The sequence below is a fragment of the Brachionichthys hirsutus genome, chromosome 17, assembly GCF_040956055.1.
Source record: "Brachionichthys hirsutus isolate HB-005 chromosome 17, CSIRO-AGI_Bhir_v1, whole genome shotgun sequence".
Lineage (NCBI taxonomy): Eukaryota > Metazoa > Chordata > Actinopteri > Lophiiformes > Brachionichthyidae > Brachionichthys > Brachionichthys hirsutus.
Genome location: NC_090913.1, coordinates 4,347,443 through 4,371,367, shown reverse-complemented (window position 1 = coordinate 4,371,367; position 23,925 = coordinate 4,347,443). Strand labels below are relative to the sequence as shown.

The 23,925-nt window shown below is 42.1% G+C and overlaps 2 protein-coding genes across 2 annotated transcripts; one reads left to right on the top strand and one right to left on the bottom strand.

Annotated features, from left to right (window-relative positions):
- Positions 1-1,178: 1,178 nt before the first annotated feature.
- Positions 1,179-6,106, top strand: LOC137906941 (protein phosphatase 1 regulatory subunit 29-like). The gene is made up of 6 exons (XM_068751239.1): positions 1,179-1,292; positions 2,611-2,760; positions 3,152-4,146; positions 4,585-4,900; positions 4,949-5,197; positions 5,279-6,106. Exons 1-6 carry the CDS (start codon positions 1,179-1,181, stop codon positions 6,104-6,106), a joined length of 2,652 nt encoding a protein of 883 aa, XP_068607340.1.
- Positions 6,107-14,334: 8,228 nt separating this feature from the next.
- LOC137906509 (GTP-binding protein 1-like) lies at positions 14,335-22,821 on the bottom strand. Its single transcript, XM_068750786.1, has 13 exons — positions 22,633-22,821; positions 22,171-22,282; positions 21,415-21,595; positions 20,461-20,644; positions 19,950-20,114; positions 18,814-18,937; positions 18,554-18,668; positions 17,717-17,861; positions 16,957-17,139; positions 16,684-16,819; positions 16,409-16,587; positions 16,157-16,303; positions 14,335-15,028 (listed from the first exon to the last, which is right to left on the bottom strand). The coding sequence occupies exons 1-13, from the start codon at positions 22,819-22,821 to the stop codon at positions 14,921-14,923; spliced, it is 1,968 nt and encodes a 655-aa protein (XP_068606887.1). The 3' UTR covers positions 14,335-14,920.
- Between the last annotated feature and the right edge of the window lie 1,104 nt (positions 22,822-23,925).

The following is a 23,925-nucleotide window of genomic DNA, read 5'->3' as shown; positions in this document are numbered from 1 at the left end:
GGATAGAGAAGAAGGAGGAAGAGATCTTAGGATTGGGCCGGTGTAATAGAAACATCCAAAGGTTTCAATACTGCTGACTAGAGTGGGTTACAACACACATTTACATTCTTGAAGCTCGTTGTATTTTCTTTGCTTAGCAGGGAAATAAAATAATTCACATGATGGTTAGATTACTCTACTTTCGGTGTAAATCAAAACTTTAGAAACAAATGAAAAGAACAACAGCTGTTGAGATTAAATGAAATATATATAAGAACATCCTTGAAGCTCCACTGTCTATAAATGACATCTACAGCGCTCTAGACAGTAAAGCACCAGGCCCGGACGGCTTCCCGGCTGAATTTATGAAGCGTTTCTGGCCCATATTAGCTCCGTTATTTTTCAGATCAGTAACAGAAATTAAAAACAGAGCGCCTCTGTTGCACCTCTACGGCGCAAAGCAGGAAAATTAAACTCAATAAAATATAATAGGCTAGTCTGCCAAGAGGGCAGGATAGAAGAAAAGAAAAGAAAAAGAAAACACTGAGCGAAAAGGGAGACATTGTAATAACCAGTAACTAGTAACCAGTAACCAATAACCTTTTTTCTTACCGCTTTATTTAATGAAATAAATAATAATGACAGTGAGTGGGTTTATTACTGTGGTGCATTACGTTTTAGACGAGGTAGAGCAAGCAATAATTTTGCCATTATTGTTTTTCCCTCTCTCTGTCTCTGTCTCTGTGCATCTTGCAATCTCTCTCTCTTTCTCTCTGTCTCTGTGCATCTTGCTATCTCTCTCTCTCTCTCTCTGTCTCTGTGCATCTTGCTCTCTCTCTCTCTCTCTCTGTCTCTGTGCATCTAGGAAGGAAGAAGTGACAGTCTCTTGATGTGGAACATCTGGAATAGGGAAAGGACATCTACCATGCATCGAGTTCAGCGCTAATCCCAGTGAAGACGCCCCGCCGTTCACCTGCCTCGCTAACATTCCTTCTACTCACCATGGATCTGCAATCCTCTTGATTTGAAACTGCTGCTCACTCTCTCTTTATACCATTCAACCCCTTTCTTTTCCTCTCTACTACTGAGGTGACCTTAAAAACTGATCATACGTCATGGCCAGCAGGCACTGTATGCCCTCCCTTGTCCCCTCCTTCTGCCTCCTGCTCCCTGCTCTGTCGAGTCTCCTCCTTCCTTGCATGGTGAAAGGGGATTGCTGGCTGATAGAGGGGGATAAAGGTTATGTCTGGCTGGCTATTTGCAGTCAGAACCAACCTCCGTATGAGACCATACCCCAGCACATCAACAGCACGGTCAGTATACACTTCTATATCGGGAGGTACAGTAATACCTTGAGATACGAGTATAATTTGTTCCGGCCCTCTAAAAGACACTTTATACCGTACCATAATTGTTCCTTATGCGTACATTTACACAATAGTTCTGCCATTGGAAGGCTTTGTGATCTTGATAGCATCCCTTCTGTTTGAGGATTGTACATTACACTACACTTACGCAAACCCCACGGTCATGTTGATCGATTATTTCAAAGTATCATCGCCATCATCATGCGTTTTTTCTTCTCACTTACCACTCGCTTTCTTCGGACCCGTCACTTATTATAAATAATATTCACAAATACATGTACAGCGAGTGAAGCTGCAATCTAGCGTCAGCATCTACAAGCGTGCTCGTATCTCAATTTTATCCTCGTATCTCGGAATGCTCGTATGTCAAAGTGCTCGTATGTCAAGGTATTACTATTTAAATGTAACTGGATGCCTTTGTGTACTCTCAGCTAAGATGCTGCCAGCCAAAAATCACATGCACAGATTACAGTTTGTAGTATGTATAATTACTAATGTTAATTGTAGGGGGCAAGTTACATTAATATATGTTAAAGGACAAAAAAAACAATCATTGTAATTTTGGGTTGAAAGTTTATCTTTAATTTGGAGAATTATTATTTAGGTTTAATCATAAAAGTGTTACATCAGTCAAGGTAATCTGATTTACTTTATGTGGTTTTTGTTGTTAAAAGCAGTACGATATTGCTGCTTTGGGAATCAGGCATGTTGCTGTCACTGTAAGAGAGGGAGTTCTTAATTGCTCATTAGTGTGAAGGTAGGGCAGAATGTTTGGGATCTTGAAGGAACTGAGCCACACGGTTTCTTTACCGTATTGTAGTTCAATAAGTAGGAACACTTAACTGTGAATGATCCAGTAAAATTGTTGAACAGACTGTGGAATAAAGGAACCTGATTTTAGTGCTGTGGGAGTTTTCTGCTTCATTTGGATACAAACGAGTAAACCAAGGCTGTCTGATCCTCAACCTGCCACATTAATATTCATGATAATAATGAAATGATGATGTCATCAGTGGGCGTAAACCATGATCTCACCAGCATATATTTTTCTAATCTTTCATTATAATTGATCCTGACTATTTCATGCTTGGTTTCCTTGCAAAAAAATAGCGTAATTCATCCACCTTTACTAGAATCCCTTCAAAATGTATCTAATTATAGGGATGTTTTTTTTTTATTCATCAGCAAACTGAATGCCCAACGTGCCCTTTTCTGGTCCTCCTCTATGACTGACCAGCATCACAATGATCTGTTTCCTCCCTAGGTTCATGACCTTAGACTGAATGAGAACAAACTTAAAGCAGTGCTCTTCACATCCATGTTCCGCTTCACAAACCTTACCGATCTCAATCTAACGAAAAACGACATCAGCTACATCGAGGAAGGAGCCCTTGCCGGACAGGCCAATCTGCAGGTCAGCCTCGAAGAACAATGAATCTGATTTGTTACTTGTTTGTCTTTTCTTATCTTTTTCATTTACGTTTCTGATTTTGTGCGAGAAAAGCTATTTGGTTTTCAGGCACCCAACCAAATATGGTAAAAATAATGTTTGTTGCCTTGTTAGTATCAAACCAAGTTGGGAGCGCATCATGAAAGACGGTTAATGGAAATTAATTTTATTTCTTTTTTTTTACATTGGTTTGATTTGTCTGTTGAAGTCTTCAGTTTTTGTATTTTAAGAAAAATTGAGCTATGAATGTCTATAAGCTGTTTATAGATTCCCAAGACATCCATCGATTCACATTTACCTTTCAGTTTTATGGTTTTGCCAGAACATTTGCCCTTCTCGCCCCTTTCTGTCTCAGGTTCTTCAGCTGGGCTACAATAAGTTGACCAACTTGACTGAGGGCATGTTAAGGGGTCTGGGTAGAATGCAGTGCCTCTTCTTGCAGCACAACCTCATTGAGGTCATTGCCACCAATGCCTTCTGGGAGTGTCCGAGCCTAAGCAGCTTGGACTTATCCTCTAATCAACTGGCTCGCCTTGACCCTTCTACCTTCATTGTCCTCAACAGGCTGATGGTGTGTGAACTAGCAGGAAACCCGTTCCACTGTGGGTGCGATCTCTTTGACTTTCTCACCTGGCTGGAGGCGTTTAACAATGTCACCCACACCTATGACCGCCTCCAGTGCGAAACGCCAAATGAACTGGCTGGCTTTACTCTCCTTAGCCCAGTACCTGGCCACATTAGGAATGCCCGCTATATTCTCATATCCATGTGCCGCGATGGTGTGATAATCCCCGGCATGACCTCCCAGTCGCCAGATCAAGACGGCTCGGGGATGGGTTTGGACAATCCGGATCAGGGTCTGTACCGCCAGCCGAACACATCATCCGCCACTGACCCACATTACAGCCATCAGATTTCGATGAAGCTTCAAGATGTCTCCCTCCACATTGCTTCCCTAATGGTGCGGATACCCCGGCCGTACAGTAAGATGTACATCCTCTCCCAATACAACCACACGTTTGTTACGGACATCATGCCCCTCAAGAATAAAAGGGAGGTAATCACCTTGGACCAGCTGAAAGCGCACACAAACTACACCTTTTGTGTGTCTTCCGTCAGCAAATCGCAGCATTACAACCACACCTGCCTCTCATTCACCACGCGAGCTGTCGGGCCAGACGACCCGCGGAGCAATCCGTCCACAATCACGCACTACGTCACGACCATCGTGGGATGTCTGCTTGGCATGGTGATCGTACTGGGATTTGTCTACTGTTGTCTACGACGGCGACGCGTCCGCGAGGAGAAGCAGAAAGACATTTGTGTGAAGAAGACTATATTGGAGATGAGGTAACACAATTTTTTTTGTCTAAATATTTGTTTAATCAGTGTCCTGAGGGCATTAATACAACACATTTTCATGGCAATTAATTGGAGAGCCACCACTGAAACTGGCTTTGTTTTGTGCTCGGCAGAAACTCCAATTCTATATTTGGCTGTTGGGTATATTTGGATTTCACTGCCACACGTTTTACTGAAAATTTGGGTCATGCTTTGGTGCCACTACAGTATTCGTCATTTCTAGCGGACTGAAAAAACAGCAAAAGCATTCTGTGATAATCATCTTGATCTTTATTATTTAACGAGAGGACCTATTATAAACACACTTCACAAAAAGGTGTTAGGCTAGAATAAAACACATTCAGGATAAAGCACAAAATGTTAGTGAACAATGAAATGGATGTATATATATATTTTTTCTTACGTGAATCTGTCTGAATTCTTCAGATACGGTCCAGAGGCTGCAGCCGCGGTGGTTAACGACCCAGGTGCCACGCAGCATTACCAGGAGCAGACCCCCCACCAGCGCCATCATTCAGCCGGAGCAGGCGCTAAGCTTCCTCCGTCTGTCTCCTCTACTACGGGCATGCTCCACGCTTCAGCAAATGCTACTTCCTCCCGACTCTCCATCTTACCGCAAGTGGAAAAAATAGGAAATACTTTTTCTGAGGCAACGGGCGGCAAGGGCAACTACATGGATATGAGAATGACAGGCATGACAGTCGAAAGCAGGGAGGAGAGTCCAGTAGCTGGAGGACTGGGGGTGGGGCGGGAAGTAGCTGCGGATATGCTAAGCGGGCCTCTGAATGAGAGAGAGGCTGGTGAAGATTCCGATGAGGACCATGGCTCAGCATCAGAGATCTCCACCATCGCCAAGGAGGTGGACAAGGTGAACCAGATAATTAACAACTGCATCGATGCCCTAAAATCCGACGTTTCCTCTAATGCTGTTACCACAGTTGATGATGACAACTCTGCGCCCCCCGCCCAGACTCCAACTTGCATTTCATCCCTCCCACTGAACCTCCTGCCTCTCTCTCCTTGCCAACGTGGCGATCAGGTCATGGCCTCATCGCCAACTTTGCATTCAAAGCATCATCCCCATACACATCCTCAACCTCATCCTCAGGCGCATCAGCAGCCTCATCCACCTTCTATGGCCCCAGTTCCTTTGATCATGCCCTTGTCTGAGCGCCCAGGAATCAGCGGTGGGGGGTTCCTCTCCCCTCCTTACCGTGACCCGCCTCCAGCCAACGCAGTGCGGCCATTTCAAAGACAGCTGAGTGCCGACAAGGCAAAAAAACGTTGCGGTGCCCTCTCTGTGGGATCTGCCAAGAGCACAAGGTTGTACAGCGTGGATATCCCTGAACAGCGTTGCGACCCTCCCAAGTACCCGACAGGAAAAGGCAGCCCTACGAGCTGTGGTGGAGGCCGAAGTGAAGGAGATGGCAAAATAGAGAACTGCAATGGTAGTGGGATGGAAAACACAAATGATGGCAGGGTGAGCATGAATGGGAGCGATATGGCTTGCAGTAATGGGAGTGGAAGTGGCGGTGGAGTGGCGGCGAGTCACCATTTGGAGATTCAGCCCGACTATCGCAGCGCCGAGCACCGCCACTCCTTTCCTGCACTCTACTATCAGGGTGATTCGCCACCACCTGCCCAAAAGGCCTCGCCCCTCAAGCCTCTCGGCCGCACCAAGAGGAATGCCGCAGTCGCCTACTCCCAGCTGTCCCCTTCTCGCCATCACAACTACAACTGCGGTTACTCCTCCAGTCCAGAGTACTCGTCTGAAAACACACTGCGTATCTGGGAGCGATTTCGGCCTTACAAGAAAAGCCCCAGAGCAGGAGCGTCCTGTGTAGCAGCAGGCCATGCCCTGCGGAAGAAGGTGAAGTTTGCCAAGGATGAGGATCTTCATGATATTTTGGATTATTGGAAGGAGGTTTCTGCCCAACAGAAGCTGTGAACCAAAGAACCAAAGTCCTCCACATAGAGAAATATAGAATTGGGATGGCCAAAAAAGGTGGGGAGGGGGGGTTTAGATGTTAATGTAACAAGATTATTATTATTATATTATTATTATTATTATTATTATTATTATTATTATTCTCCTTTCTGCGTGATCTTTTTTTTGGAGAGTCGAAATTTATAAATTTCTGTTAATTAAATGACATTTTATGACAATGTTCCTGTTTTCACTACAATACTGAGTAAGAAACCTGGCACTTTGGTCCACGCAGACTTCCATAGAGCTGTGAATCCCCCCATTACCACATAAAGGTGCTGACAAGCGCCTTCTACCTCATTACTGGACCACTGTGACTCAGCTCTTTTACCAGAAGCAGCCCAATACCTGATACCCCATCCTGCTTTTCTCCAAGCCAATCGTACCACCTGTCACAAAGCATCATGCCATAGCACTGTAGGGGCGTAAGGAGGAATTGGATGTATTTTGGTCTTTATTAGACTGAATATTTGGGAGAATAATTACCTTCCGCCAAGGAGGTTGTTTGTCCGTCTGTCCGTCTTTTAGCAACATGACTCAAAACGTTACGGACGGATCTGGATGAAATTGTCGGGAATATTAACAGGAACAGATGATTACATTTTGGTGATGATCCAGAAGAGATCCTGGGTTATGGATCACTTTGACATTTTTGTTAACATTACAGTCAATGGAGCTTCAAAATGTGTTCCTCAACATCTCGGTTGATTATTGACTGATGTTTATCATGCAGTCATGCAGAGTGGGGATCTCTGCATGACTCCATAAATCTAGTTTACCAGATTGCGGCTCACTCATCTTTATTTATTTATTTATTTTTTAAGCTGAAGATGGGTCTTGCATCCCATCAAATTTTGAGAGCGATCCGGAATCCGGTCTGGATACAAAAAAAATCCAGATTTTCCCATTTACTTATAATGGAGGCTTTATAAAAAAAATAATAATAATAATGTCTTGTAAAACATGCATTCAATTCTATCATCAGAAAGCACAGTCATAAAGGGGTCGGATATGAACTATCATGAAAACTGTCTTCTGGAGCTGATTCAGAATGAGGTCAGGAAAAAATATGACATTTTAACATTGAAAACCTCATTTACAGATTCCAAAATCAGTTAAAAATACACATCAGCTCCGATTCACTTTTGCTTTTCATGTTTGGTGTTTAAAGATCCCAAGAACAATTTATAACCTTTTAATGATCCGGATCACCGTGTGGCTGTGGCTGGTGTAAATCCAATGGAATGACCTACTTGGCGGAGGTCGGAGTGCTTTCCTGACATGCTTCTGAGCTCAAAAATATACAACCCTACTCTGCTCTGGACGGAAGCTTGCTGTGGACCAAAGTGCCCTCAGGAGCTGCGATTTCAGAAACACCTTCTTTTTATTTAACACATTTGCTTTTTTCTTTCAATGTGATTAATAAGGCAACGTTTTGCCCGAGCTGAAGAATTTGAATATATTGGTTCTGACATCTGTTAAATAGGAGCAAGGCTTGGTATTTTAACGAGCCAAGCATCATAATTTGATCAATGCACAGAGCCTTCTCACGAGATTCTAACCATGGCTGCCCTTTAGATATGCACTCACACATGTCAATTATGCTTATGCTCCCCAAAATTTTAGTTTTTGAAATGATTTTCATTTTATTTTCTTTCTTTTTTTCATAATTTCCATTCTGACCTCTGCCTTCCTACTCCAAACATTTCAATTGATACGTTATAAATTCCATTGCAAAATGTCCAATTAATTAATTCCCTCTGTGTTTTCCCCTCCCTCCAACGTAATGAGATAAATGAATGAGGTTTTACCATCATTTCAGGTCAGAAGGAGGCTGATGTGATTAATTCTGCCAGACTGGGGATATTATTGAAATGAAATGCAGCTGCCGTTGTCTAAGTATTTTTTATTATGAAGCCCCTAAACAGCCATGTTCCATCTCTCTCTGTTGCTTATCTTTTTTTTTATCATTACCCTCTATTTATAAAGTAGAAAATACTTCCAGCGAAAACTGCCAGTAGATTGTTTGTCCCTTGAAGTCGGTGCTGTTTACACGATAACGTTCCTCCAGTATCGCAGAAATCTCAGACAGATGTGTGGAACCCCTTGATGCATCGCGTTGTTTTAATTACGCTCCAATGACCCGCCCACTTGCCTTTAATACTCCAGCGTGTGCTTCGTGCAGAAGTTATGAAGTTCCCTCTGATGTCATTTGTGACAGACCCCCACTAGCTTTCACAGTGGACCATCACATCTGTACCTCACTAGGGCGAGTGGGGACCAAACAAACACAGAGAAAAGTCTCTCGGGCAACTCGTGACAGCCTTCATCTATAAATGGGACCATTTTCAATGTCACCCTATTGTTTAAATTCAACTGGCCGTGGATTAGTACCAGTATCAGTAAGCTGCATGCAGAGGTGGAAACTTTGTAAATATATTTGTGCAAGAATGTGTTGAATTCGACACGCCATCCACAATGTCTGAGCCTTGCTGCTCTGCCTCATTTAAGTTGACAGCACCGTCTCCGGTCTCGTCTTCCAGGCAGAGGTTTCTTACTCCAGTCCGACCGAGCAAAAGTCCGCACAGTGAGGCTGAATGACGTGCAACTAAGATACGTGAGGGACTGTCTTGTGTGTCCTTTCTTCAGTCTGGCCAATTAGCAACAATGATTTATCAATCAGCGAATGAAGCGCTGATGAATAGAGCTTTGAATTCCATAGGCTGAATAAAACTGGCAACCATAACACAATAATCCAACCTATTAGGAGGTGTTTGAGTTCAAATCTATGAAATGGCTTTTGTGCTTTGGGCAGCTACTCTGATTAATAGGCAACACGTTTTGTGGTAAAGTTAGAAATGGAAGGACGGTTTTCCACATGCCTCAAACTGATTGATTCACGGGTTTACATTTTTCCAATTAAAACACTGCTGGCTGCCTCAGGAGTCACTGCCAAGGAGGTTCATTTTCTCATTTCAGGTTCTGAAGTTTGCGTTTAATGAACAAACATCAATCATGGAGGATCATGGAGCAAACACTCCACAACACGACACAGTTTCCTCCCTTTAGAGATATAGTTGGCCTTAAATACAAACTTCTAGCAGGGAAGCTTTTTGCAATGGTTCCATAGGAAAGGCATCGAGGTCAGTTTTCATGTTTTAAAGTTTGAGTGAGACGATTTTCAGAGGAAACACGGCCTTTGTTTTAATGGTGTTACACAATAAAACATTGTCCTAATAGAGACCAGCTTGTTAATTACTAAAGCAAATTGAGTTTAGAGAGACTGACCAAGGGGCTTCCCTTCAGAACTCAAATAAGCAAACCAAAAAAATGGAGGCATTTATATCCAGCTGGCCGACGGTGACAAGCATGCACTCTCCCTCAAACTCACACTGTCATTCAGAATGATATATATTCATGTTTAAAATAGATCACATATAAACTACCTGTTTACATTAGATTCAGATTGTAGCTGCCGTCCGGTGCTTTATGAAGTATATCTGTGATAGATGTGTGATTACACTGCTTCCACGAGGAGAACTCACAGTCAAACTGACACTTCATGGAAGCTTCTTCACATCCTTGCTGCTCCTATGTGTGTGTGTGTGTGTGGGGGGGGGGGGGGGGGGGGGGGGGTCTACATTTTTATAGTCCAGTCTATCCTGAATCTTTGCAGGCAGAGCCAAAGGTCCTGGAGGTGTCTTTCAACTGTCTCAAAAACGGGCCTACATCTTACACTGTAGCTGCATTGTCTTATTGAACCACTGGGCATCACTCGGATGAATTGATTGACGTAAGTTGCTGGAGGCAATGTGCAGGTTTGGAGACAGTACTGTCTGAAAGAGCACAACTCCCCCCCCGATCCCCCCCCCCTTATGAAGCACAGATTGAGCCTGACTACAGGAAAAGCCAGAAACTTGCAAGAAAAATATAAACATGGCCAGAAGATCTAATAGTGGTCTTTATAGATCAGATCATTTATTTATTTATTTATTTTGGTTTCGCGCTTGAAGGCCCAACTAATTACATTGCTAAGTTCGCTTTCAATTTGCTACATTAATGTTGTGAATTTATTGAAATTATTTCCTGTTCTCTGCTGTTGTGTCATATGGACTTTTTTTTTTTACGAACACCAAGGAAGTATTATTTTGTTTGTTTGTTGCTTATAGTTGAGCATGTGGGAACCCTCGTACAATGCTGCTGAAGGATGAGGTGAAAGAGATTCGTCTCTCATTTATTGCTTGTTTTGTTTTTTGTTTTTTTCCTCAACACAACTTTATGGAGGGTTGGAGCCAAACAGAATTTTTTTTAGCCTTGGTCTAGGTACAATCTCCACTGAATATTATCCTAGTTATCTTATTGATCTTGGGCTTTGCCTCAAGAAATTAGCCAATTTCAACACTGCTGTGTTCTTCAGTGACACGTTTGTAGCTCACTGTGTGTACAGAAAAAAACAAAAACATGGGAAATTCAATCCCTTGTAACATATCAGGGTTGGCCTTTGCTCTCGCTAGTTCTACTGGCTTTAAGGGGGAAGCAGGACGGAGGTAGCAACAAACAAATGTTTTTGTCAAATGTTCAACCTGATCGATTGATTATAAGAATCATGATCAACTGAGGCACTTCCTTTGTGAATCCAAATGTGTATTAAATATCACCTGCTGCCAACTGTGACACTCTCACACAACTCAGCATTCTCACACTAGATGCACACACACACACACACACTAATGTAGAGGACCAATTATTATACTGTATGTTTTTCAGTAGATTAGTCAAACTGTATTGATAAGAAACAACACGCATAGCTGAGTATACTCAAACAGCTTCCTACACACAGACACACACTCATACCATATTCACAAATGACCACAACAAATATATTATATGTTTGTATACAAACATGAACCAAGTTGAAACGTGACAAAATGCCGGGTTCTATGTGGCTAGTGGTAGAAATGAGATTCACCTTTACGGGCCGACATGTCTTATTTTTAATATAATTATAATGCATTTATTTTCCCAACTGTGTGTATTTGTATTTATTTTTCAGCTCAGCAGCTATCAGTCCTAATGTGTTATCACTGTGTATGTTGTAGTGAAATAGTTTATTGTCACATCTGGAGTTTCTTGTGGGTCCATCTGATCTGTCAGGCAAACATATCCACATATAATTTTCTTTGTGTCTTACTTAGTCCGATTTACTGGGAGCACAAATGTTCTAATCTATAATCTAATCTAATCTTCTAATCTTGCTATTGGGTCTCTAGAGCCTGTAATAAAGTTTAATATATATAACAAATGTATTTATGTGCAAATATTGAGGATTTTATTTAAAACTAGAATCAGTTTTTTTAGTCAGCTGCCACTTTTTTCTAGCCGTAATGTAGATTTTAAGATTTGATGTCTTCAGCTTTATAGATTCGGGCGTTCTAGCACCTGTCACACTTTAGAAGGGCCTTGCTTTTCAGCACTGGTCAGTGGGAGTCAGAGGGAAAAGAAACATAGACCTGCCTGACTGTGTCCATCGGGAAGACGCTGGCAGCATTGAATATTATTCTGCGCATGAATATTTGTGTTTCCCGGTACTTTTAATATTGCATGTGAATCTGAACGTTTGTATACACATGTATCCATGGTCATATTACCTGTCATATTTGACAATGCAGCTCTGCAGGAGTGTGTAATTAACATGAAATTGAGTCGCATTCAGAGTGTGTGGCACGAGTCCAGCCTCTTTGGAGGGCTGTACAGACGCCACCGCTCACTCGATTGCACACATGCTGACTTTTTCCACACAACAATAGGTTGTAATTGCCTGCTGCCCTGTTCAAACACATTTTTCACTTTCTCACAAAACAACCAATCAGTCAAGCATATAGATTTCACGTCTCACGCTTTGCGATAACTACCAGTGCTTCTATCATGCCTGCAAGCACTCCTTTTTCTGACTGCGATACAATATAATTCCATATTAATTCACGCATGAACCCCACAATATTGACACTCCCCCCATGCCCCCCCCCCCCTCCACATCTTTGTCATCTCTCTGCCCTTCTGCGTAAGAAAAATAACTTCCATCCCTTTCTGTGATATGTTTTGTCTTGATGCTCGAAACTCTTGCTCCCTGATTAGCATTTACTCAGCAGGTTAGGTCACATTACCCCCCCCCCCCCCCCTAACCGTTATGGAGGTCATCTCATCACTGCCAGTAATTAGGCCAATGATACCTTCGAGTGTTCTTCACCCCACCCCTCATAGCAATGTTTAGCTGTGGTTTAGTGTGACGTCACGCCCTTGTTCCTCGTTTCGGCGTAATTGATCTCAGGCAGCGGCGGCGGCAGTTGCCAGGGGTGACAGGCGGGCCATTTAAGGTTGCTCGGTACCAGATAAGAACAGGCCCTCATTTATTTCACTGAGCCACCATGGTTGAGAATGCACAGCTTCCTGTAATGATGAGACATAGTCTAAGAATAATGTATTATCATAAAAGAGTAACTCCCAATTTAAAATGTATTTTGAATACGTCAAAAGTAGAAGGTTTTCACCCCCACCCCCCCAGGAATTCCTGTCTAGGCCTTTTTCTAAATGCCACACTTTTATTCATTTTGCTGTGCGTTCCATTCCAAATCTACAAAAGAATTGGAAGCAGCACCTAAAGTGGTCTGGTCTCCAGACCTGCAGTCCTACTGTCTGTTTGGCAGTGCTGCTTCTCGACCAATGAAGTTTCAGTATTCACCCACCATTAGAAGACAGCGAAGACAGACACATTTACTACTTCTTAACTGCCTTTTATTCGTGTCGACCATCATTGTTAGTTGTGCCAAGTGACAGATCAGAGAGAAACCATGAAGCTTCGGATGTGACATGCACAGCGACGACTGAGAAACATACACTGGAGTGCCCGAGCCAACGGCGGCTGCTGCTGATAGATCTCTGTGAAAGCAGGACAGTGATCCATTTTCATCTCGACTATGTACATTTTGTCGGTTGCTTTATATTGCATCTTTTGATCTCTTCCTGGTGTGATTTAATTTGCCTAATTATGTACTATAAACTAAGAGGAGAAGCAAAAATAAATCTGTGAATTTTGTACAAAGGTATAGGAAAATGTTTCTTCTAAGCCTGTTGTCTCTGTTTATTTTGTGGAGGGGGGGGAATGGACAATGCACTGTGTTGAGGATGGTGGGGTATATAAGGTAAGAGGGGTAAGATTTTTGTGTAATTGGTCGGGGACTGTGCAATGTTTGCTTGTATTTATTAAGAACCAGAGTATTATGATGGAAACAATGTCTGTTGTGACAAATTAAATAAAGTGATATATTTGCATGATTTCTCGCATTTTCATCAAATGTTTATGATGCGTACGCTGATTTGATGTATGTCACATTAATAAGTGCTTAAAAATGAAAGTGAAAAGAAAAGCAAAATACTGTCATTCTCTTTTGTGAATGTCAATTCTATGATTTCTTAGGACTTTGTTTTATATATATTACCTGCTGCTGAATGTTTCACCTTCACTTCATTGCACTGTATTTATTGAAACATAATGTCATTAGCCAATCTTTCCATGAACAAATGTGATGCAATGTGAGTCACAAACCAATCATATCACAGCAAATAAGACACTTTCCAAGAAGGGTAGTTTTAGACCAACTTATTATACAAGGAAGAGACACAGAGGTGTGTGTGTGTGTGTGTGTGTGTGCATGCGTGCGTATTTGGTCTCACTTTGTGCATGCTCAGCATTTCAATCTCAGGTAAGAGCAACATCCTTCCAGACAGTAACTTACAACTTGTGTTTTGCAAAGCAGGCATTAAGCTGAGTCTGTCTGTCCTCGCTGACACTGGGCGAGAGGCGGACCCTGGATGCCTCACATTTGTCACAGGATGAAGAAACACAGCTACTGTAATTTACCATTAAAATATGGACAATTTGCAATCACCAATAATTCCTGGTATATTTGAATCAAGAACCCCGTTGCTATAAAAGGCAGCCATGCTACTGGGTACACACATTTAGCCACCAAAAAATTAATATATTAAGTAATATAAACCTGGCCCTGTTCATTTCTTTTTCTCCCCTCCTCAGTGCAAACCCAGCTACGGTGGGAAATACTCCTTCCACTAACCAAATCACTTCAGTTACTTTATGCTGTATGACTGTAAAAAAACACCAGCTCTTTGTACATTGTGCTTTTATTCTGTCAAATGGCAACAAGATAGAACAAACTGTGGCACTGGAGTAAAGGAGTAAAGCGATGCAATGATATATTAAACTGACACATGGCATGATCGCATCTGATTTAGTTTTGTCTCATCACGGAACATGAATACGTATTAATGTTGGCATTCATTATTTTTTCCATTTCACAAGGATTACAATTGTCCGTCTTTCAACAATGAATAACTTTTTTTGTTACTAGACATTTAATTTCCTAGAATGTACACAGTCAACTTTGATGATATAAGTCAGGCAGATGTGAACAGGATGAGTGTCACATTAAATACAAAAACAGTGGAGGGCAGGGAAAGGGACAGATGAACATTTAACACTATATAAAAGTTCTGAAGAATAATCTACAAGCTCAAGTACTCCAAAAATACAACCTTTATCCTAATGAAATTACTGGGGGAAAATATTTCACTCTTATGATTCAAAATAGTTGAATTATATTACAGTAAAGAAACACAGTCAGTGTTTTTCTCTAATCACTGGAGGGCTCTGCATTCACGTTCCCTCTTTAAAAGAGCAAGAAATGAAAGGCTGTGTTTTTAGGCAGAGCCCGCCATTCCTGCTGGAACTGCTGTTGAGGCTGGAGCAGCATTCAAGCCTTTCCCTCTGTGTCTGTGGCCACCTCTCCTGCGTCCGCCACACTTGAGCTGCAGACAGAAAGACCACAGGGAGCGAGCTGTTTGAGTTCAGACTAGAATGAGACAGCAGCGAAAACCAATGCATGTAGGAGAAAACCTTCAAATGCGACAAGATGAAAAGGCTACGGTGCAAAACGGAAGGGTTCAAGGAAATGTTTGTTAGAGGTGTAAAGTGTGCCGTTTCCTGATTTATAACGAATATGGCTTATTGGGATGTGATGTAGAACCTCTGCTCTTTCTGAGGGTTACCATCATAGTACGCTGTTGTATTCTTCTACTTAGTTGAACAGAATTTTCTGATTCGAGAATCAGTTAAAAATACAGTGCAACGGTGTAAACCCAGTTAGGACGGGAATGAGCTGCTTGGCGGGGGTCTGCACTCTCTGAGTGCTTTTCTAGTTACACTATTAATTATTAATCATTAATTGATTAAGGTGATTCTGTAACTTAAGGCCTCGTTGGATTCAACAATGACTTTGCTGGATGTGGGGGGAAAAAATGAATGCTGCAATACATATATTAGGCCAGTAGGTGGCAGTGTGGTTTTAAAAAGCATTAATTCATCCAGATCACAGTGTTGTTTCAGTAATACTACATTGACGTGTCAATATCAGCAGAGTGAGTAAAAATGAAATAAAATAAAAGACTGTTCAACAGTCGTTGTTTTTCTGTCCATGTACCATAAAAGGCATACTGGTAGTAGGACTGGATCATCTTTGCGTTCAGAAGAGTCACATTTTGCCCATTTCACAGCAACCTTTGAGATAAATTGCTGTGTGAATATCTAATGAAATAAACAACACTTCTAAAGGGAGTCTGCGTGCTCAGAAAACATCCGCTCGTCAAATTCAGAAGGGAAGTACCAGCAAACCAATTCCAAAAGTACACTAAAGCCGATGAGGACCCAATAGCAGCCAATCTGCCTCTTATATTCCACTGAAGCGTCTTTGCCCAGAGACCAAAGTGGAGTTCGGTATCGCCTCATCACGAATGACCCCGCTACTTCCACAGCTGCCTACCATTTTGAGCACAATAAATAAACAGTGGTGCAGCGTAATACTGATCCTAGAGTAGATACATAAACTATGCTCTAACCAAGAAACCTATCCGTCCTATTCAAGCGGCGGATTTACTCACTGGTACTTGTGCTGCGTTTGGACTCGTTGGCTGCACCGCGGATCCCGTCTCCTCATTGGTTGCCATGCTCTCCTTAGAAGCCTTCTTACTGGCCTGCATCTTTGCCTGCTGGCCCTTGGCTGCCAGGGTGTTCATTGATTGGAGAAGCTGAAATCCCAACAGCCTGTTTCAGTTTCAGCTCGCATCGTCTTTGACATTCACGTGCTCGCGTGACCTTCAGGGATTTCAAACCCTCCACTTCGGTCTCAGTACCTTGGTGATCGTGCCGACAGCTTTGGTGCGCCCCTCCCTGAACACCAGCTTCCGGTCACAGTGCAGATACTCAGGCGTCTTAATGAAACGGAAGTGGACGATGGCCTTGTCCCCCGTCCGCAGACAGTCTTTGTTCATGGTTAGGATGGTCGCCGTCTGCCTTATGCTGCCACAGTGCACTAGTCAAGTGTGAGAAATGAAGTGTGGCTGTAATGTCGACCAGATCGAGATGGAATGAAGCAAGACCACGTGAAGCCCAACCCGCGCACACTAACCCATAGCCTGATATCTCGGCGATATTGTCGTGGGGTGGTGCAGCACCAGAATCTCTGCTTCAAACTCCCAGGTGGCCTGCGGCATCAGCTTTGGGGACACCATCACCATGCCCTTCCGTATAGACGAACGTTTGACCTGAACATGGAGAGAATGACAAAAAAAAAACTATGCTCTTAATTTGAATTTGGCAGCATTATAGTTTTACTGCAGGTCAAAAATAAAAGCAGCATCAAAGTGTTCTGATACATCAACTCGATTGTTCTCGCACCGACCTTTTTGAGAGCGAACGATGCCGTCTGGCCACCACGAACCTCTCTGACAGGCATTCGCTTGCGATGGATGGATTTAATAGTGATGGCGATGAAGGTGCCCAGAGGGTCAGGTCCTAAAAGCAGCACGTCATTGAGTCGAATAATTCCGTGTAACGTAGTCCCTGATACGACTGTACCCACGCCCTGGAAAGACAAGAGCAATATCGGGTCATCCTAGAAACAAAGGAATCCTATCATAGCTTTAAGGTCCTAGTTCTAAGAAGCCCCTTTATATCAGCTCTGTCTGCTCTTCTGTAATGCTCCTAGTTAGTGGCTGGTAAATGCGTGTGTCTCATATTCTTAGATAATGAGACCCAATTTATAGGAGGTAAAAAAATAAAAAAACTGATATGAATCAGACTTGTAGGTTTGCGTCTGTCGTCTGAGTGGATACATCCGATATTCCCTGCCTATGTGAGTCACATTTCAGTAAAAACTGCTGACGCCGTCTGCAATAAGGAGTCTCCTCTCTATTCTCCACCTTAAGTTGTGACCAAGATGTTGCACACCGGGGAAAATTCAGAAAGCAATAATGTGGATAGTCATCTATTCAACTTACTCATATGTGTTGCATGTAAATAGCGCTGCTTTCACTTATTAACATTTCTGGGTCAACACCACAGATGTTCTTGCGATGTTTTCATCAGTGAAAATGCAAATATTATCATGCATGTGTGTTTTTATACAAAAAAAAAGCAGCGGCGTGTGTTTTCTTTTGCACCGGTACGGAGTAGGTGTCATCTATTTGGAACTCTGCAGGCTCGTCGTTGTTGAAGTGGGTCCTGGAGGACAGGAGATTCAGGAACATCTTCAGCAGGTCCATGTTCTCCCCAGTCACATTGGAGATTTGAAAAATCGGACACATCCTGCAGAAAGCAAAACCGTCAGAAAGCGTGACTGTTCAAAGTAATCATGAAACAAAAACATGCGAGTCCGCAAGCATACGCTCTCTGCTTTCGTCTTTGATGCTGGTCACAGGATTGCTGGGTCGCCCTTCAAATCCTGCTTAAATGCCGTATGAAGACTCAAAAGTGTTCACCTAAAAAGGATTTATTATCTACAAACCCCCATTCAGGAAATCTGATGATGTTTAGAACTTCCTTTACAATAAAAACAGAAACAAAAACAAAGAAAACTGATTCTATACAGATCCCAAAATCATTAGACAATATTCTTCACTAGTTGTAGGCAACGTTTGGAGTTTAATTATTTTAATTCCTAATCTACATTCGGTTGTAGATGGTTCCTGATTCGGGTTCTTTGAGGGAAAAGATAAATGACGCATCATTCATTCAGAATGACTCTTTCTTATACTCACAACAACGAGCATAAAGAGATCGCGTAAGCTGCATGGATTCATTTTTACCTTCGTTTTTAACCGTTTGGCCCATCATCAGTTCTTCAAATACGCCCTGCTGCAAAACTCCGCAAGTTTTGTGGACAAAAAGACCTCATCCGGTTTTCCATCGTTATGGGGATGAGCAGTAAATGACTGACTTCAAAGTGAAATATGGAAGTATTGTGCGGTTGTTGTTTCTTTACATCCCAGCACCCTTACCTTTCCGAACTGAAGTTGGAGGCCGTGATGATGACATCGTCTTTGTTCCGGACCAACACTGGGATCTTCCTGCAGCCAGGGGACTTCAATAACCGCTGTAATAATTTCAGTGTCTCTGTCGATGCGCAAAAGCAACAAAAGCTTTCACAAAAATTCAGAACACACGACCTAAAGATTGAAACTGTTTAACTGCTACTATCTGCTTTACAAACACATAATGAATATTATATACGAGCAGTACTGCACACTGTGTCCGTTACCTTGCAGGATGTTGGCTGGACACATATCTATTTTTGTAACCACCACAAATACTGGCACATTGAGGGCCAGTGCCAGACCCAGATGTTCTTTGGTCATTCCAACAATGCCAGCATTGCTGCCAACCTGAGAGGTGAGAAAGGAGAAGCAGGGAAAGGAAGGAGGGAATGGATTACAGGTACTATCGGAGCAACGACCTGCGCAGCTCAAAACCACCCGTACTTACGACCGGTACCGGTCCGTAAGACATTTGTTAGCGGGCCGCACAGAAAGAATAAATCATTTGCATAATTTCTGTTGTACTGATTAGAGTCCGACAGGTGTTTTATTTTAAACGACCGGCTTTTCCATAATGTAACAATCACCTGTGAAGCTTCTTGGTCACGTGATACGTTACTCAATAAATCTCAATAAAGCTCTTTGCAAAGGGGAAAAGTTCAACTGAGGCAAAAGAAGAGGAGCCGACGACCTCCAAGAAAAGAAAGCTTCTTCTTTTAACAGACAAACCACAGGTTTATCCGTTTATCTGTTTATCAACAGGTGACTCGTGCGCCAAATCCGCTCTGCATAATATGCGGAGACAAGCTTTCAAAGCTGCTTCGGCACATAGAGATCAGGAACCCTGTATTAAAAGACAAGAACTTGGAATTTATGAAACAGAAGCAGTTACTGAGACCACAACATCAACAAATATGTTATGGTGAGTAGATATTGGTGTAATAATGGTTTAATAGTTATTACAAATTATGGGGCGGCACAACTAACACAGTTAACTAAGCACTGCGGCTTCACAGCAAAAAGGTACCGGGTTCAAATCTGTGTCTATCTGTATGGAGTTTATATATTCTCCCTGTGTCTCCGGGTTCCTCCCGCCTCACAAAGCATGAAATTCAGGTAAATTGATTAGGCAGGAAAAAGGTTGGGAACCGCTGATGTCACTCATGTTGGCCATTTTTCTTTTGTTCCAACCTACAGCCAGGTGGCCGGGACCGATCTCGGCCGTAACTCGGAGAGTACCTGCATTTTTATTATTTGTCAATAAACAAAACAGGCACTCTGACACGCTGTGAAGCAAAGACCAAGACATTCTGTAATATTACCAGATGAGACACTTTCTAATGCCATCCTCTTCTCTCACCATGAGCATGCAGAAATCAGGCAGGTGTCCCGTCATGCCGAAGACAGTCGTCTTCAGATACTTCTCGTGCCCAGCCAAATCAATAAAGGTTATGACCTTTGAAGATTTCTCACAGATCTTTGTCCAGTCTAATCCACCACCGTGGCAGTCGGGCTTGTTTACTACCTAAAGGAGCAGAAGCAGAAATGACAAGAAACTACGTGACAATGTAAGTGGAACAAAATGCCCACCGAAAAACAAACTACAGCACAAATTCTGAATTGAGATACATTTCATGATACGAGATGGTAATGAGATGCAAGAGATTCCAGCAAGAAGATTCATACATTCACTTCATTGTACGGTCATCAGTAAGATATTACAAATATTTCCATATATATTTATATCAGCAAGAAAAAAAAATATGCATAAGCAGAACTGTGAATATTCAAACCTAAATATTTCAAAAAGGTAATCAGACAGTTAGTGGTTAATAACAAAACTCAAGTCCTGATCCTCAGCAGCAGCTCACCTGTCCCTTCTGGTCAAAGCCCAGGATATCATTGCCCACACTGCTTGTCCTTCCACTCTCCATTTCATGTTTGTGCCTAAAAAGCTTCTGACGGGCAAAGCCTCTTCCGTTGTCCAGCTCGCCATGGGTCAGAACCCCGAGTAGGGTGCTCTTCCCTGCATCCACATTTCCTACCACGGCCACTCTGCGGATGAGGACGAAGACGAAACAGTGACCACATAAGCTGTGCAAACGTCCCTTACCAGTTCAATTAAATATATGTCGATGCAGTATAATGTAGGAACATCCCGATCAGGTTTTACTCCTGTAATACTTTTTTTTTTATTAAAGACGAGTGAAGAAACGGATCCAGCATATCCTTTTTTTTTTATATATAGCCCTTCTGTGGCGTAGCTTGAACATTCAAGTAATAAATAAAATTTGCATTTAATATTTCCTGTTGCACTAGTCCAAGTCTAAAGTTAAAAAAGTATTTTATTTATTACTTGAATGTTCAATCTACGCCACAGCAGTGCTCTGTCTAAGAGTTACATGTTGAAATAAGATGAATAGAATAAAAAGTAAGGGACATCCTGGATCCGTTCCTTCACTTTTCTTTATTTTTTTTATCGAAGTATCGGATCGGGACTCGGTATCGGATCAAACTCAAATGACTCGGAGGGGATAAATTACCTGTAAACAGTATAATGGATGCTTTAATTGACCCTGTACCTTATTCTGTTCTACTAATCACTATTTGTTATGTTTCTTTTTTTTTATATACTACTACTACTAATATAATAATAACAATTATTAATATATTTTGGATATTAACCTCTATCATAGGGAAAAACAAAGGTTGAACTCAGTGCAGGACATACAGTAAGGTTGGTTTAACCTCTAATAACCAGGACCGCAGATTAGCATTTTATGCTAGAAACACTGTTCTCTGTGTAAACAGCCCCTCTATATTACCTGACTTCCAGGAAGTCCTGCTCATCCACATGCCGACGGATGAGATAATCCTGAATCTTTCCACTCGTGTCGGACCGCTCCCTCAGCCAGATCAAGTCAGCCTCAATCTGTTCACACAGCGACTGCACTGTTGCTACCGACGCCTCCATGTCCTTGTCATCCAGCCCATAATCACCCCCATCTAAGGAGTAGGAGGAGAGAGAGAACACAAAAGCTGCGGTGCCGGCTAGAAAATGAGTTACAGTATAAATTCTAAACGATTGATGGATGGAAGGGCGAATTTGATTTGATTTAGGCGCAGACAGAGATATTCAGATTTATTATTAAATATATTATAAATGCATTTTACAAAGACTGATTGCTCCATGAAAATTGATGTTTGAAGATGCTCTTTCCACCGCCCCCACATTAACTGCTATTGTTTACATCACAGAATTCAAAATGATGTAGAAAAAGGAAAGTTATGGAGATACAAATTCACTTCACTACACCCACCATGACGTAAATGTTAATCCTTGTTCATGATCATTCATATTGTAGAATCACTTTATAGCACTCCTTAAAAGCATGTTGATACAGCATGGGCTCAAAGCACATTTTGTGCAGTTGAATGTTAAAATAAAATATGAATGAAGGTTTTAGTTCATATCAACCGATTTGCTGTTTTTATTTGTGACATTCAATGTTGATGCATTTCTAGATGTGACCCGTTAGCAGCCAGTCTGTTTAAGTTGACTGAATGTGCATTTTCCTTACCTGAGCCCATCCCAATCACATAGATTGTCTCTCCACAGCCTTCATCTAACCGCTCCCTCAGATGCTTCAGCAAAGAATCGTACTGCTCTGCTGTTGGACTAACGAGAATCGACTGAAAATCACAGGAAAGAGACAAATGACAATACATGGAATGGTTAAAGCAAGAGCACACCAGTTAAGCAAACTATTGTATATTAAAACTTTATTGCATATAGCTGGACATAGAATATATTGCATGCAATGCAAATTAATATGTATGTCTAATCAATTGTGTATATATATATATAACAAAACATTTAAATATGTGTGCGCGTGTGCGTATTTATATCAAGCACTAACTTTCAGTTCGTAATTTGCACCATGAGCACAACAAGGACTCAGCAGCGTTAATGTACACCATTTATTTGTTGAAATAATACGTAAAACTTTACGATAGCCCATGTAATTTACACCGAGGCCCACCTTGCTGCTCAAGTCTAAATGATCCGCGGACTCAGCGTTCGTATCTTCGCCGTCTTCGAAGCCCTGACCGCTGTGTGGATGGTCGCCACGTCCTCGGTCCGGTGCAAACATACTCGCAGGCAGTGCGCACTCTGCTGCCGGTAACACAACCGGGTAAGTACGCGGTTCTGTCGTGCTTATCGACGTCATTTCTAGAAGAAGGGATCGTGCAAACGTTATTAATCTATAATCAGTTGACGCAGCTGATTTGTTTGACTCCACTAGCTTATATTTAGCCTTTAGCAAGTACAGAAAGTTAAGATTGCCACAGTGAGCTATGTTAGCTTTCATGCTAATCAAACATCGAAGTTATGCGTGACGCTCAAACAAATAAAGTAATAAATCCTAATTATCGTAATTTCAACTACATTTTAAAAGTTCATCGGACATTCAAACTGTTGAAAAAGAGGAACTGCAAAGCGAAATCTACCCAGTCGTGAAGTGTGACCATACCAAGTGGCTAGCAAGTTACGGAATTGTTTGGAAATGTTTCGACACGCCCATCAAAAAGACGAGACAGTTGATTGGCTACAGTACTCGAAAGCACACCCACAGCCCGAAAAGGGGGACAGTTGATTGGCTACATTACTCAAAAGCACACCCACATCCTGCATTACATATATATATATATACTGTATTGTAATACACGTAACACAATAGAGAAATGCATATCCATCTTTCAAGTGGTTTGTTTTCACCATCATGTAAACAATTTTGATTATTATCAGCTTCAACTGAGTCAAATATGAATGATGGTGCACCTGTCTGGGAAAGGTTTTTTTGAGAAGCAGTAGCAGAGACACCTTCCCAAGTTGAGAGACGGTCATTCACACTTGACATAGATGCTTCCTTAACTCATCACCTGCCCTCTCTGTTCGGAGATGCTGCCTTCAAAGTCTTCCTATCCCTTATCTTTCAGATGCAGATAGACTGCGGAGCCCTGACCCGACGAGCCAAAATTTGTTCATGACCTCAGAGAAGTCTAAATGCCTGAAATTTTCTACCAATCAGTTAGAACTGAAGAAGCCTCTTGGATGACAGGTGAAGCATCGTCAATCTAGTTCCAGATGCTTCTGATTCAGCCTTCAGGCCCAGTCAGATCTGGCATGGACACACAGCGGTGATGCAATATATTATTTGATGTCGTTTCAATTGCTTTTTTGTCAGAATTGTTCAGTTGGATAAAGTGTCGCATGAACATACGGGTTATAGTTCAGGTGAACTGACCCATCAAGTGTGCAATGGAAGGAGCTT

Coding starts and splice junctions, on each gene's coding strand:
- LOC137906509 (XM_068750786.1), bottom strand. CDS start 22,821: ATGACGTCGATAAGCACGACAGAACCGCGTACTTACCCGGTTGTGTTA. Junction 18,938..19,949: donor CTGATTTCTGCATGCTCATG/GTGAGAGAAGAG, acceptor CTCACCTCTCAG/GTTGGCAGCAATGCTGGCAT. Junction 17,140..17,716: donor ATGACACCTACTCCGTACCG/GTGCAAAAGAAA, acceptor TTGTCTTTCCAG/GGCGTGGGTACAGTCGTATC.
- LOC137906941 (XM_068751239.1), top strand. CDS start 1,179: ATGGTGAAAGGGGATTGCTGGCTGATAGAGGGGGATAAAGGTTATGTC. Junction 2,761..3,151: donor CCGGACAGGCCAATCTGCAG/GTCAGCCTCGAA, acceptor TTTCTGTCTCAG/GTTCTTCAGCTGGGCTACAA. Junction 4,147..4,584: donor AAGACTATATTGGAGATGAG/GTAACACAATTT, acceptor TGAATTCTTCAG/ATACGGTCCAGAGGCTGCAG.